Consider the following 16,547-nt stretch of genomic DNA (forward strand, 5'->3'; position numbering starts at 1 on the left):
CTTTGTACTGTGAAATAGGTTGCTGCTTCAAAGTTTGAAATTAACAATAGATAACTATAAAACGATCTATTTTCATAAGTGCTTTGCTGGCACAGTGTTAAGAGTGTGGGCTTGAAGAAGCTTGAGGGTTTGGTCCTTCGAGTTTGATTTCTGGTCTATCAACTTTTTTTTTATAAATACATTTAAAAAGCTATCATGGTAGCATTTACATAGATACTTATTCTTTCTCTCCCCCCCCCCCTCCTTTTACCAACTGGTCCAGACAAGTGATAAGATCATAGCAAATTGAGAAAGCTAAAAGTATGAAATTGTGCAAAACAAAAACTATTGGTAAAAATATTTCTAATCACACTGATTTATTATTGTTAGTCTAGATCTATTACAAATCTATTACAAATTTAATTACATGACTGATCCAAAATAATTGATCCAAATATGCTTAATATAAGCTTAGTTTATAACAAAAAAGTATTTTTTATATTATTCTTGTTATAAATTTAAATTTCATAATTTTTTATTTTAAAGTAATTTTTTTATCATCTAGATAAAAAAAAATGAATTCATGAACATTTAAAGGTCTATAATATTAATAACTTTAAGTTTTTATTTTTTCTATTCAAAGATTATTATTCCTTTTACAAATATTTAACATTTTTAAATTAGTTAAATAATTGCTGCTTGTTTGTTTCTAGCATTTAAAGTCTTTCATTTTTCTAACAATCTTTAGGAAAAAGAAAGGCTGGAATCAGAAAAAATAGAGCTAAGAAATCAACTCGATGCAGAAATCATCATGCTCCAACAGAATCTCAAAAAATTACAACGGGTAAAAATAGATCATTGGCATTTTAAAAAATCTATTAAATATGATTTTAAATCTCTATGTTATCGGATTTTAAGATTGGCCTACTTAATAAAATGAAAATTGTATATAATAATTAAATTTGATAAAAGTTAATTGCAGTGTTTGACTTCCCCTAAAAGGTCAAATTAATAAGTTCATTTTTTGTCCAGAGCACTAAAATTCATTATTATGAAGAAGAAAAAAAAAACTCAAGATAAAAGAGAATTTTTAATTCCATAAGCTGGAATAAAAACATATAAGATATCTTTTTTTTTAAGTACCCTTTAAGCATGGAAACAAATCACCTAAATTTAACACACTAACAAAAAATAACAACTATGAATTAGCCTTATTTAATTCTCTTGTTAATAAAAGCAAACTGAATAGCTTATTGGTAATAGAATATTTTTTTTTTCTAAAGAATTCCTGTACATTTTGAGACTATTAAAATTTAGATGCGTTGAAAATTCACTTTATGTTGCTTCACTTTACAAATAATTCAATTGACATGGTACTTAAAAATTAAATAAGCTGTTTTATCTGGCAGCTCACTATCTGGTGCTGAAACTTGAACCGAAAATTCACATTTCGTAATTTAATGTTCAGCCAAAATGTTAGTGTTATCACTAATACTAAATACAATTTAATCACTTCTTGAAATTAAGGCAGTGTATAATTATTCCTCTGAACTAAGTACCCCTTTCAGACCTTGCAATGATGTAAAGGTTATCGGTTTCTGTCGTTAATGATTAAAAAGGGTGTCAAGTGGCCAGTTCAACGACAAACCACCTTTTTTTTTCCTCAACCATTGTCAGGTACCCATTAGAATGGGGTGTACCATCGTATGAATCCAGAAATTCTAAATCACTTGGTTCACACTCTGAAAGACTTGACCTAGCATTATTTCATTTTTATTCCCCATTCAAAATAGTTCTTTAAACCTCTAGAGGGAATTTAGTATTCAGATAACTCTTTTTTTTAAAAGCATTTAATTGTTTTATGGCATATGACTATTAGGAAGGAGAAAACAGACTTGACAAAGGTCAGGAGGAACACTTACTCAACTTGAAGAAAAGATTGGAAGAAATTGGCTCTGAAAACCGAATGCTGAAGTCTGAACTCACAGACGCACAGACTAATTTGGCACTAATCAGGAGTCAAATGACCACAGTCAAACAACAACTGGATGAGAAAAACTATGAGCTTGAGATGTGAGTGCTTGAGTTTTTATACAGGCGTTTTTTTTAAAGTGTTATATATATTACAAAGTATTAATGCTAGCTCTGTTAAGCTTCTAGCCTACTAAGCAAGATATATATACAAAAAGAAGTAAACAACCCCTTTCAGACCTAATCTAATAAAATAGAAAGACACAAAGATAAAGGCTCATTCCTCTTTCCATATGCTAGGACAAATTTTTACAAATGCTCCTTCTTCCCTAGTGCTATTAGAGCATGGAATGGGTTGCCTGAGCTAGTCAGGAAAACCACTGACTTAGCAGAATTTAGGTCATTGGTTAATATACATGACTAAATTCATGACACGTTGGATGTAATCATCTTCTTTTTTGGAGTAACGTCTGTATTATATTAAATAAGATAAGACCTTCCAATCTATATGGCAGATAAATTTCATCTATTTTTATGGCTGGTGGTTAATGTAGCAAACACAAGGACCAACTGCCTTTACTTTCCAAGACAAATGTCAGGTACCCATTAGAGTTGGGTGGATTTAGAAGCCTCATAAGAATCCCAAAATTCAAAATCCCAGACTCAAACCCAAGGCCTCTTGGTTAAGAAGACAAGCACTTTAACACTCAGCCACCACAACCCAATTATACTTGTTTCTTTTTAGTCTATTTTAGACTAGGCTACATTTGAAAATAAATTGTTGATTTTACACATTTTAATATCGAATGGCAGAAATTATGTTGAGATTGAATATAATCTATCGACATAGATGTGATAGCTTTAAAAAAAATTTACATTTCTGTTATTTATTCTTATGATAGGGCCCAGCTAGGCCCATATTTTAAATAAGTGACTTTTTAAAAAAATTATGTTGTAAGTAAACACATTTAATATTTCATTTTATTACATTTTTTTTATCTGTTCATTGAAATAATATTGCTAATAATATATAAATTTACTATACACTGTGTTACTGGAAATTAAAGATACTGGTCAACAAAATTACAAAAAATTTACATTTTAAGCCCTTGTATTTTTACTAAATTGATTTCTTGTTGACAATATTTATTCAAAGTCAAAGTTGATTTCATATTATTTTCAGTTTTTATTTAACAATGTTTTCTCAGCTACTCAATGTGTAATGCTGCAATGCATTGTAGTTTATATCTGGATTCAACTTTTAAAATGGTATTGAGATAGTCAATTATAGATTTAAAATACTTAATATTTAAAGAAAGTATTTAATGGAATGCCCCCTCCCCGCACTGCTAATATTATTATATATTTGTGTGAAATGATGTGCATACTAATTGTTGTTAATTCCAGTGGTAGTAAAACGCTTGAAGACTACTTAAATGAGACAGAGAAGTTGAAACGGCAGCTCCAGATGCTCTAGTGAGTTGGGTTTGTTCATTATTAGCTTATGCTCAAGACACTCATCTTTTTTTCCCACCCCTTTATACTTTGCAGTGAGACCAAAACCATAGAGGATTATGTAAATGAGCAGGACAAGTTAAGAAGACAATTACAGATGTTACAGTGAGTACCTGGGGTTGTGTGATTGTATATTATTTCTTCATTTCTAAGACACATACAATACTTGGTGATGGCTGGAAAACATTTTGCTTGCGTTAAAACATTACATACGACTTATAGGAAGTTGTTATTTAGCAAACAAAAAAACAAACAACAAACTAAGTTGATATACACTAAGACTAAGACTCCTTTATTTCCTTTATGGAAATTTGTAGTGATTACAAAGACTTTTATTTTTCAATTCAAAACAAAAACAACATTCCACAAAAGGGAACTGATAAAGATGTTAAAAATAAAATTGTAGCAATGAAATAAGAACTCAGATCGTATTTTACAAATTCACAGTCTTCTTCAGCTATAATAATACCAGTATATTTTGATGATTATATAATATTCATCATCTTTATTTGTTGTCTAATTTTAGTTACTTCAATACTTTATCTCAATCAAAGATAGCACAATATGGAAATACGTTGTTGTTTTTTTCACTCAATATTTAAAGCATAATAAACCTAATGTAATAATGATATTACTAAAACAATGCAAGCAGAGATTATTTTTTTTTAGTAAGAGTATTGATTGAAATTATAAGTTTTCATTACTCAGTTTTTTTAGGAAAAGGTTGTTTGAAAATAACAGTTTTGCTAAAATGTTTATCTAAAGTTCAAAGTTAAAAAAAAAAAGCTTTGATTATTGAAGAGTTAGGAGGATTGTCTTATGACCATAGCATTTTTTGCTGTTTTTTTTATGCATGTAAAACTCTGGTAAAGGTCTTTTGTGATCATTTTAAATATTTTTATGATTTATGAAAGCTAAAATTTGTTTCAGTTCAAAATGTTTTATTAATGACTTTTTGCTGTTCATTTCCACTTGTCCTGCTTATTTACAAAACATTTCTTTGTGTTATTGTTTATGTATATACTATAAATAATTGTTTAAACTTATCTATTAAATGTAGATGCTAAAAACAACAACTAATATATTCACAAGTGAAAAAAAAGGAAAAGTTTCCCTTTCAAACCTTGTGATCTGTGGGGCAGATGATTAAAGGTCATCTGTTTCTGTGGCCCATGGTTAAAGAGGATGTCATTTGGCCAGCACAACGACCAACCACCTTTACTTTTCCTAAACTAATGTCAGGTACCCATTAGAGCTGGGTGGTCTCAGAGGCGCCCTAAAGATCCCAAAAGTAAAAATCACAGTCTTTACCAGGATTCAAACACAGGAACCTGGTTCGGAAGACAAGCACTTTATCCCTCAGCCACCACCACATCTTTCTTTGCACAAGGAAAAAATGTTTTAAACTTCCTTTTTTCTACATTTCCAGTGAAGCCAACAAAACTTTATTGGATACCAATGATAATCTAAGAGAAATGTTAGACTCGGTGCCAAATGGGTCCCCTGGATTTAAGAGGACAGCTTCAACGGATGTAAGTGTTAATCTTTATTACCTAAGTTAGAAACCTGAAATAGTTTGTGAAATTCTGTTTCTTAACCCTTGGTAGATCAGCTAGATGTCTTTTTTTGTTTGTATTACATTTTTTTTTAAAAATCATTTAAATATCATTGTTTAGGACTAAATGTTTTTGCAAAACAAAAACAAATGTTACTCAATCATGGTTGTTTATTAATCATTTTCAGCAAAAATATGTTTTTAATTTAAAATCATAAACTTTGTCTTCTATTTATTAAAAAGCAATAACATCAGCAATGCTGATTAACACAGTTTCATTAATATGAGAACCAGTGTTTTTAAACACATTGCATACATTTGTCTGTAGATGAGAAATATATTGCATTTTATTTTTGGTTGGTTATAGCCCTTTAGTTGGTAGAAGTTATGGAACTTTTTTTTTTTGAGAACCATCTCAATTTGTTGTGCTAGATATCTATAAGTTTGTTTGTTTTCTTATATTCATGACAAATAGTTTGAGCTGGGGGCATTGTATAAAGTAAGTGTCATGCTGGGGCTGTGGTTCACTTTTCAATTTTCTTTACTTCTTATGCATATTTTGCATTTTATTCTTTTTCTCCTTTATTTCGAATTGTTAATATTTTTACTTTAAACATCTATTGTAAAATATAAATCTAAAAAAATAGAACATATTTTTTTTTTCATTTTTAAATTTCAATATGTTTTTAATAAATATATCTCTGAAATAATTTCTCTATGCTTCACAATATTTAAAGTGCATATACATTTTAAAGGAATAGATTTTGATTTTTAAAGTATAGAAAGCTTCTTTTTTTTTTTTAAAAAAACATACATGAAAAAATAATATTATAGGCTCTACCTATGTTACAAAAATACTCATCGCCAACATGGAAAAGTTTTTGTTTTTAAAGTAATTTATTGTAAAATTAAAATGAAATTTCGCCTTTTTCGTTAGCATAAAAATGTTTAAAAATTCAAAAAATTATACTAAATAATTGCTTAGTATTGTGAGATTATTTTGAAATTATTGTCACTTTTGATATCTTTAAAAAGTGGAGTACCTGGTATTTAACTTTTGACACCCCACTATGCATGTTCCTTACTAAATATTATTCAAGACATTGATGTAACAATGGTTTACAATTCAGGATTTCATTTATAATTCCATATATGTTTCAGCTTCTCCTACTACTTTTCTTTTAGCTTTCTGGGACTAATATTTACTGATTTTGTCTAAGAATTCTTATGAAATGAGAAAAACTGAATTGCTATGTAATGAGGAAAGAAATATTTTCTTGTTATCCCTGAAATTAAACCAAAGTCTGATCTGAACCCTCCGACAAATGAGAACGAAGAAGAAGAAACCAAAGTCTTTGGTTTGGCAAAAGTTAATATTCTTCAGCCAAAAGGAAAATAAAGTTTCTGGTTTTAAACTCATACTCACCACTTACCTGGCTAAGGTCAAGGTCATTCCATTATTCATAATCAATATTTTTTAAATGTAGTCAAATTAAAAGTAAAAAGTAAAGTTCCCCTTTCAGACCTTGTGGTCTATAGGGCAGATGATGTAAAGGTCATCTGATTCTGAATGAGGTGAATTAATGTTATGCTTATATTGGAGATTTGAACTGCTACCATATCTATTACTGGTGCATTATTTTAATTTTTTTTTTTAAGATCATTAAATTTAAATTTTCTTTTCACATTTGTTAAAAATAAAATAGTAAAAGTGTTAAAACATTGTGCTCCATTTTAATCACCTTGTACATTTACTCTCAATATTTGTTTCTTGAACAATCTTAATTTATCATTTAGTAATTAACATTTTATTTCTATTATACTAATTAATCTTTGCTCTTTATCTTATCTAGACTAGAGTTTTATTTAGATATTTCTCAAATGTATTTCACATTTATAAATATTATAGAGATAGATGCACTAATGTTGCTAAGATTAATACACATTTGATCTTCGATGATACATAACTGATTAAAAACTATTGGCTTCCCAAAAAGTAGCATTGAATAAAAGTATTGTGTCAATAACAAAAATAATATTGGGCCTAAGTTTTGAATAACTGATCCATGTCATTAAGGTGTTGTATTCTTCATATTGAATATGGCAGATTTTCCTTATTAATCTATTACCCATTCATTTAAATAAAGATTTTATCTATTTACGGAGTCTAAATAAATATGGATTTGCTTCTTTTAAAATGAATAATAGTTAAGCTTTTTAAGTGAGATTCTTAGTTTTAGTTAATTTTTGAACAAAAAGAAATCAGTGTGATACAACTAACTTCAATCAGCAATATCAATTTCTTTTGCAATGTTTCATTGTGTTAGATCATAAGCTTACTGGCTGTTTGGTGTTCATTTAGTACTAATTATATTTGTTCACATTTATCTTCTCCACAGTCAGGAGCTAGTGCTAAAAGTAATAGAAGTTTGTCACCTAATTTCCCAAGGAAAGGCTCTGTCATGAGTGACTATGTTGAGGTTCATCCAGGGTAAGGAGGCAATTAATACTTAAACTGTATCTGTGTATGAAAGTGAAACTTTTTATTACACCTAGAGACCTTCAAGGTGGGAGAAGTTTCTGTAGTCAAATGTTAACTATGGTGCCATATGGCCAGAACATTTGTAAACCACTTTTAATGTCCCCAGCTAATGTAAGATACCTCCACTAGAGCTGGGATGAGAGGGGTCCTCGGACACTTCCTAAATTATATCATTTTTAGCCTTCACATGGATTTCAATTCATATTTTTGAAGCCAATCACTTTACAACTGATCCATGATATAATGTTGTTTACATAAATCTAATGTAAGCATGCAGGTATGTGAGACTGAGTGTCATAAATTACTTGGCTTCCTATCAAGGGATCTTGAGTTCAAATCCTAACTCATACTGAGTTGTGTTTACTTAATGTCTAGGCAGCACAGAAATGTTCACTCAGATGCCCTCTCCCCCATAGGATTTGAGATTGGAACAAAGCCCACTCCTGCAAGCTACAGCATGAAAGATTTGCTATACAAAATATTGGTAAATACTTAATTGAATAATAATGTTACACATACAGATTAATTTTTTATTTCTGTTTCTTTCACTTCAGTAATCGTCCCCTATTAGAGTCCGGAATGATGCCAAGGTTTCTGAGTGAGAGCTGCGAGGATGACAACATTGCTGAGGATCTAGGTGACCATCCTGTTTTACTCTCTCCTGGTATTTCATTTCCCCTTAGAATTTTTTTAGCATTTATTGATTCATATTGTTTTTTTACTGAAGCAATATCTTATCAAATATTTTGTTGTCGTCTTTTGTGCGTGTGTGTTATCAAGAGGATAAAAAATGTTGGTGGTGATTTTATAATATATTAAAACACTTTTCTTTTTTTTCCCCCATCTATTTTTTTTTACTTTTTTTTTCTACTTCAAGAATTAACTGTGATTTTTTTTTATTATCAATTTCATTCAAGTTATCAGAGAATATTAAATTAAGCAAATAATTTGTCATTAAAATATTAGAACAGTGGATTCTACTTGTCCAGTATTAAAAATCATTGTTTTAAACATTGTAGGATTGTTTCTATAAATATTTTATTTAATGATATAGTAGATGTACATTTGGATTTTCATTTCTTAATCATAAAAAATGTTATTTATGGACTAAATAAAATTGTACAGGGTAAACTATTTCATTTAAAAACATATTTGAATCAACTAGCTTTTCAAATTGTTATGCAAAAGTAATGAGTCGTAGTGCTTAAAAATAATTTTTTTTTAAGTTTCCATATAGACACTATATATCCTTAATTAGCACTTATTTGACATGAAAATTATTGCCTAAAATAGACCCTAAATATTTCCAGTTATTGTTTTTAATTGCAGACAGTGGACATTCAACAATGAGAGACATGAATGACGTCAATGACGACACAGAACTTGACAGTGTCAGTGTACAGAGTGACATGAGAAGAAGTCGCAGACACAAAAGGCTTCGAACTGGCATGCGAGTTCAAGAAGAAGAAGTGGGTTTTTGTGCTGAAAATCTTAACCAGTTATTTGTTATATTTATTTGATTTAAGAATTTTGAAGTCTGAAACTGTACAAATGAAATATTTCATTGTCATAAAAGTGAATTCTTTTTGTATGTCATCAGCCTGATTCCCATGATGAAGAGTCTGATACTGAAGTGACCAGGCCAGGCAGTCTGGAAACATTTCGTTTGCCCAATGACCACAAAAGATCACCCTCTGTGGGCAGCAGGGGTTCTAACCGCAGCCAAAAATCCCTGAACAGAGACGAATCAATATTGAGTCAGTCCTCCAAGTCTAGTCGAGGCTCATCTCGGCGCCAACTTCCTGCTGTTCCAATTAAAGATGTAAGTATTTATTCTTTCAATATTTGTTCAAATGTACCTTTTAGCCCTATGTTTTTGAAGGGCTAAGTTTAAGCTTTTACAACATTCAAATTTTACCAGATTTGGTCTTAGCTCTGAACTCGTTTCAATTGTAGTTATGATGTCATTAGGTCATTAATGGGGCTGTGTGTTTTGTAAGGCCATTCTATGTTTTTATGTGTATTAAATGCACAGAATATTTTCTCTATGCCTGTATTCCATACTAAAACATGTGATCCTATTGATCAGTTCACATCACCAACCAAGGTATCCAAAGAGCCAGAACGCATGTACAAGATTGTTCTTGCTGGAGATGCTGCTGTTGGCAAGTCCAGCTTCATTGTCAGGCTGTGCAAAGGAAAATTTGTCCCTAATCTCAGTTCTACTCTAGGTTAGTAAATTGGGTTTAATTTTTTTTTTCTTCTGTTAAATACAGTAAACATATAGACATCATTTTTTGAGTGTAGCCTTTCTTATGCCTTTGATGATGCAAAGATAGTTACAGTCAGAGCTCCTCCAACTCTTCTCTGCCTTGCCAGAGTTTTTCTTTTGTTTTTTTTTGTTTCTACAGCAGAAACTGAAGAATATGGCAGAAACTATTACAACATTTATATTAACTCGCTAGTATTACCCTATGCTCGTTGATTTGTTCCCAGGCTATATATTGTTGTTGTTGTTTTACTGGAAACTCTTCCTTCTTCCTTTTTTTTTTGCTCCTCCGATTAAATGGCCCACATTTTAACTATCCCACTAACATTCTTTTTTTAGTCTGTTCTGTTTCATTGAATAGTAACAGCCCTCTCTCTCTCTCTCTCTCTCCCCCCTTCTCTTTCTCTGGAACTCCCATTTTAAACTCTTGATTTGAATCAGAACAACCTATTTTATAATGCCTCCAACACACACACACCCATACACACACCCATACATGCACCCATACACCATACATACTTTTTTAATTTCATTTTAGCTCGAACTAAACACAACCAACATTTTTTACTACCAAAATTATTCTCTTCTTTAAAGTGAAATTTAATTTAAGTGTTGTTGTTGTTTTTTATTTTTACTATTTAATACTTCATTGTCTAATTGTTAATATAAAATCATTTCATTGTGAACTCCATTGTTTGTATTTATTAGGTACCAGTATGTTACTTCTCATGCAGTAAAATTCATACTTTCCAAACTTGCTCTCTTAACTTTTTTTAAAATATAACTTTTCATGAGATGGTGTAGTATTGAGATATAGTAGACAGTCTATTTTCTATCTATGAAGCCAGATGAAATGTAATTAAATAAGTAACATCAGTTTATATCTCTTTGGCTAGGGGTTGACTTTCAAACAAAAATGTTGGATATAGATGGACAGCCCACAGCTTTGCAACTCTGGGACACAGCAGGACAAGAAAGGTTATTTTACATTTTTACTTGTACCCTATCACACAATCTTAACTCTTTCTCTCCTAACTGATGATACCAACGTTGATTCCACTAGAATGTGGTAAATAATTACGGAGAGAAAGAGTAAAGTTTTGGACATTGTAAAGCACTTAGTTTCGTAACTAGGATATTTTGAGTTCAAAAGTCAGAGAAGGTTCATCTTAAATGGATAACTGACATTTGCTGGGGAAAGTAAATTTGATATTTGACATTTTTCTTTATTGGCCACATGACATCTTTGTCAACTTTTAAACTCAAATAAGTTATCTTTACATCATCTGACCTAAAGGGGAGGGTAAACTTTGCTTTTTTTACATACAATATTTAATAATAATAAGCCTTGTCTTAGAGTCCAAAGTATGACAAATGCATAAAGCAATATAAATCCAAATTACTTAGTGGGTCATGTCCCTTGGATTGATGCTAAATGAAGCTCAGTATAAATGTTTTGAAGCCGTACACTGCTCTTATTTTGAATTCTATGCACAGGTTTCTATAGCTTTTGAATTATCTATAAATCCATTATAATTAATTTAAAAATGTAGACAAGTTATACAACTTCATATGAGTGCTATCTCTGTTCTGTTTACCTAACTCTTTCTCTCCGTAATTATTTTCCACGTTCCAACAGAGTTCTTTATTTTGCTAATTAGTATTTTTCTACACTGCTATGATTAAGCTTGAACAACTATTTTGTTTGTCACCAGAAAGTGTTTTATTAGGTATAGAATTAAAGGGAAATGCATGCTCTTTTTATATAGCATAAAGTAAAGTTTATATAATCAAACTTTAATTTAATGAGGTCAAATCAATGATGATATCATCAATTAGGAGAGAAAGAGTTAAAATGTTTGGACTTTTTTTTTTTAAAATCTATTTTAATCTATTTTTAACTGCATATAAAATTATTTTAAAATAAAATTGAAAACAAAACCTTATTTAGAAAAATAGATGAAGTAAAATTAAAAAAATATTTAATTTATAGTTCCCATTATTTTTCTTCTAGAAAGATTTGGCAATGAACCCTAAGCAAACTGACATATTCAAATTTAAAAGTGTGATTTTTTTTTGTTTACAAGTTTTGGATGTTGCTTTAGAATTAAAGATTATAACAACCTAGCTTAAACTTCTTGCAGAATGACGGGGGATAGCAGCCTACAGGGTTTGATTCCAGGACCATCACAACAGCAATTCAGAGCGATTACCAAATTAAATTAATTTTTTTTTCTTTTTTTGTTAGCAAAACTTAAAAATATACATTTTGAATTTGAGTATGGATCAATTTGTCTAACAGATTTCGAAGTGTTGCAAGGACTTACTTTCGCCGAGCTGATGGTGTGTTGTTACTTTATGATGTCACCTATGAAAGATCTTTTCTCAACCTTAGAGACTGGGTAGATGCTATAGAGGTCAGTTTCCTTAAGCTATAAGTGTATTCTCTCTTGTTACATAATTTATGCAGGCACACAACAGAAGCAAACTGTATTGTAATGCAAGATTCATTGTCACCATTTAAATTTGTATCTGTATCATATGTGAAACACTACTGAGAGTAAGAAGCATATGATTTAAACATGCATTGTTGAATAATGTGAAATCACTTGTGAATACATTTTTATAATTAATTTTAATTTTCTATTTCATTGGTAAAACAGACCAATAGTCAGGTATTTAAATTTAAGAAAACTAGTGGGCCTCTTTAAAACAAAAATAATTGCTAGAATGGCTTGTAGCTGTTCTTTTTCTAATTTATTTTTTGTCTATAAAGCTTTTTTTAACCCAATAACTACTATTGTGATAGAATGTGGTTTTTATGGCAGTTTATTTCTTTTATAAAAAAAAAAAAAAAAAGAAAAAAAATTGTTGATGTCACATTGTAAACTGGAATTTGTTTATTTTTTTTAAGGTATTGAAAGTATTTATTTTTCTAAACTGACAAATTGTTTCATTTTTTTCCTATATTATAATTTACAATTGCAACACATGTGTTTTCAAATTTTATTTTTGTTAGGCGGGGTTTTTTAAATGTGTAAATAGAATTGTAGCTATTGGGTTAATAGACTAACATTTTAATACAGTGCAAGCTTATAACAATTAGCTGTAGTAATTGTCTACCTTAGTCTATATAAATAAATGTATTAAAGATAGCTAAATTGCTTAAATTGTACTAATAACTAACAGTAGTATAATCTTTATATTTTTCTTGAGCGTATAATAGTTAGCTGTAGTAATTGTCTACTTTAGCCTGTATAAATAAATGTATCAAAGATAACTAAATTGCTCATTTTAATAACTAACAGCAGTATATTATACTCTTTATATTTTTTTTTTATTTCTCTTGTCTTCCCATCTCCGATTAACTAAATGGGTTAATTACTTGTGCCATTATTAACAAAAATTACATCATGATCATTACTGAAAAAAAATATGTACATGTAAATTGATTGCAAAGCTTTGCAGTGCATAGATTTTTTGTTTGTATGAATGAAGACATCCTCTTGAGTTTTACATATGAGACTGGCAGATAATGTGTTGTTAAGACATTAATACATGACAGAATAGAGACTAGAAAAACTAAAAGCAGAAAATAAAGTAAGTAATAGAGATTGGGAAGTAATAGAAAAAGAAAATATGAAAAGGAAATGAACTAGCCAAGTTGAACACAAAAAAATAAAAGGGCTTAAAATTGTCTAGTTTTTATCTTCAACTTGATTGTTATCATTTATGTTTTAGTTTTTAGTCTGTAAAATTTTTATCAGTATAGTTTACTGAAATCATAATTGAAAAATGAAAAGTTTAATTGTTTTTTTGATTTTTTTATTCATTCTAATTTTAATTTTTGTTGTTTTTTCTTTGCCTAATTTTCATTTTCTTCTGTTAACAATTTTTTAAATAATTTTTTAGTAATCCCTTATCAGGAAAAAGCCACTGTTCTGTTTTTTCTCCAAAATGAAAAGAGCTATTAATAGTCCAATTTTACGATCAGCCTAATAACACTGAGAATTGTTTAAAAGCTAGTCTTCCGAAAGCATATTAATTTGTATTTAAAAATTAAGGACACAAATTCTGTGTACATACTTATGAATCATTATTAGAACAATGTAATAAAGAGCAACTGTCATTATGATCTTCCATAAAAGTAATATTTTGTTTTTAAACTGAAACTAGCCTATTTTATGCATAAACCATTTTTAAAACAATATGAACGAGAAAAACATAAAATATACTTTTAAAAAAAAAACAAAGCTTATACACAGTGTAATTGTACCAATTATTTCGAATCAGTTGTGTAATTTTGCAATTGATCTAGAGTTCTAGACTAATAATAATAAAACTATGTGATTAGAAATATTTTTACCAATTGTTTTTGTTGAATGATATTTCATGCTTTTAGCTTTCTCAATTGGCTATGATCCTATCATTTATCTGGATCAGTTAGGAAGTGGTGGAATCCTAGCCACTCTCCTAGTGAGATGCCTATGAAAATAGAAGATTGCATAGTATTCTATTGTTTGTTGCAAAATAACTTTAAAGCAAGGACCTTATAAAGGGGACTAATTAAGCTTATACCACCACTTCAGTCAAGTACAATCTCTTTCCCTTGTTTGAGATACCAAACAAAATAATTAATTAACATTAGTTAATTAACTAATTGGTTAAATTTTATTATTGATTCTTGTGTTGTCAGGTAAAAGTTGAAAATGAATTGTTAAAAATGTTAGAAAATGTTAGCTTGATCCTAAATTGGGTGTTGAAGAAATAACATTTAGGCCTACAAACTTTTTACCAGACAGACAGACAAAGTGAGTTGATATAAGCTTTGTAAAAAGGCAATTCATGTTATTCAATAGCCTTATAGAAATGGAGAAAGACAGTTTACATTTCTTGTATGGTGCCCCCATGGTCCAACAGACTAAGGGATAGGTGAAGGTGATTTAGGAACTATAGATTGACTTTATTTCCCACAAGTTTACACATAGCCTAAAATATCAAAATTTACTCCTTCTTCATAACTTATGAGTTTTTTTTCAATTTGTCTTCAGTAAAATGTCTTAGCAAGCATTTGTTTTTGACACTGCTATTTTTGACTGCTAATGTGTTGATAATCTTTCTATGGTCAATGTCATTTGTTAAATTAAATTTACAATCTAAATCAATATTGATATTTTATAAAAAGCTTTCAATAAATCTGGCAAAAAAAATACAATTGAATTTTTAATTTCATTTTTTTTATCATATCTAATTAGAACATTCATTCTTTTTTTGTATTTAGAAAAATGTTCTACTAGTTTCATAATTACGTTTTTTCTTTTGCTGTAAAATTAGTAAATAATTTATTTTTCTTTGTTCGCCAGGAAGGAGCTTTGAAGAAGATCCCCATCATGCTTGTTGGCAATAAAATAGATGCTAGGCCTGAACTAGAACACCAGGGTAGGAGAGTGGTAAAACATGATGATGGAGTCAGACTTAGTCGGGTAAGTAGAGTCTCAGGCTGTTACAAGCTATCAATTTGAAAAAAAAAGCCCTTGTAAAAAAAATAATTTTGCACATCAACCAATTTTGATCACATTATGGGATACCAAAGGTAGTTAGGTTCATGGTTTACCTTATTACAAAGTCAATGGAAAAGAAGAGGAGATTAAGCTAAACTCTTGTCTTAAACACATCTCAATGGTAAAGATCTGTGTTATTCTTTGGTCTATTCTGACACAGCAGCTGGAATTGATGCAAAGATGAAGCAGGATCTTGACACATTGTTCAGATATACATTATTCCCATTTTTTTCCAGAATCTTTTTGTTTTTTTGACATTTTTTAACTGAAAGTGTATTACCCCTTAAGTTGTTGCAGTGCAACAGGTTGGCCTCTTTATGAAGCTTTACAATCATCCTTCTGCTAGTGTTCAGGGACATCTTCTATTTGCCTGTAAAGATTTAAAAAATCAATCATTTATCAACAAGGCACTATCCTCAATGTTTTAGCATTTCTGCTGACACTACGTCTAGCCCTAGTGTTCTTCATAGCCATTACAGCATGGAACATGTTGCCTAAATCAACCAGGAAAACCAATGATATGGCAGTTTTTAAGTCTCTTTTAACATGCACGCCTAGATTAACAGATGGATATGCATAGGACAAAAGTATCATATTTTTTTAATGAACATATCTAATTTTTAAGATGAGAAGCCCTATAGCCATGTAAACCTTTTATGAAATGATTAAATCTATTTGTCCGGAGAGGGTCTGAATATAAAATAATTTGGTGGTTGGTTGATGGTCTACTAAACTTTGCTGACTATATCGCACTACTGGGGCTACAAACAAGAGTTTGGATTAGAAATAATTGATATTGCTTCAAGAAAAAATTGTTATTGTATAATCTTTGTAGCCTACACATAGTAACTGTAATCACTGGTTTAGTGTCTTTCATTTATTTTGATTTCACACACAATCTTGTATTTGTCTTGTCTTACTTAACTATAAAATGGTGACTGATCTGTCCTCAGGAAATTGATGCTTTGTTTATTGAGACCAGTGCTAAGGATGGAGCAAATATTCATGAAGCTGTTATTGAGCTAACCAGGTAGGGAGAGATGTACTAAGTTTGATAACATTTTAAAAGGTAAATTACTTTGACTAAAGAAAGGAAATATTCCTTTTGGCTCTTATACCATCTGTTAAGTCACTAATGTTTCCAATTTTCTGTCA

The 16,547-nt window shown here is 29.9% G+C and overlaps 1 protein-coding gene across 12 annotated transcripts in view; it reads left to right on the forward strand.

The window, feature by feature from the left end:
• Positions 1 to 16,547, forward strand: part of LOC106072326 (ras and EF-hand domain-containing protein homolog) — a 66,239-nt gene that overhangs the window by 43,666 nt on the left and 6,026 nt on the right. For 6 of the 12 annotated variants that reach the window (XM_056043995.1, XM_056043988.1, XM_056043989.1 and 3 more), the window contains 15 exons: positions 728 to 823; positions 1,859 to 2,052; positions 3,502 to 3,570; positions 4,895 to 4,997; positions 5,496 to 5,519; positions 7,420 to 7,511; positions 8,117 to 8,226; positions 8,892 to 9,031; positions 9,163 to 9,384; positions 9,652 to 9,793; positions 10,728 to 10,809; positions 12,134 to 12,248; positions 12,495 to 12,506; positions 15,195 to 15,314; positions 16,346 to 16,422. In XM_056043995.1, the coding sequence (XP_055899970.1) occupies positions 728 to 823; positions 1,859 to 2,052; positions 3,502 to 3,570; positions 4,895 to 4,997; positions 5,496 to 5,519; positions 7,420 to 7,511; positions 8,117 to 8,226; positions 8,892 to 9,031; positions 9,163 to 9,384; positions 9,652 to 9,793; positions 10,728 to 10,809; positions 12,134 to 12,248; positions 12,495 to 12,506; positions 15,195 to 15,314; positions 16,346 to 16,422 (1,598 nt within the window). Of the gene's footprint in view, positions 1 to 727; positions 824 to 1,858; positions 2,053 to 3,357; positions 3,427 to 3,501; positions 3,571 to 4,894; positions 4,998 to 5,495; positions 5,520 to 7,419; positions 7,512 to 8,116; positions 8,227 to 8,891; positions 9,032 to 9,162; positions 9,385 to 9,651; positions 9,794 to 10,727; positions 10,810 to 12,133; positions 12,249 to 12,494; positions 12,507 to 15,194; positions 15,315 to 16,345; positions 16,423 to 16,547 lie in introns of all 12 variants that reach the window. The other 6 variants (XM_056043990.1, XM_056043994.1, XM_056043996.1 and 3 more) reach the window with 6 other exon arrangements.

The sequence above is a fragment of the Biomphalaria glabrata genome, chromosome 10 (genome assembly GCF_947242115.1).
Source record: "Biomphalaria glabrata chromosome 10, xgBioGlab47.1, whole genome shotgun sequence".
Taxonomy (NCBI): Eukaryota; Metazoa; Mollusca; class Gastropoda; family Planorbidae; genus Biomphalaria; species Biomphalaria glabrata.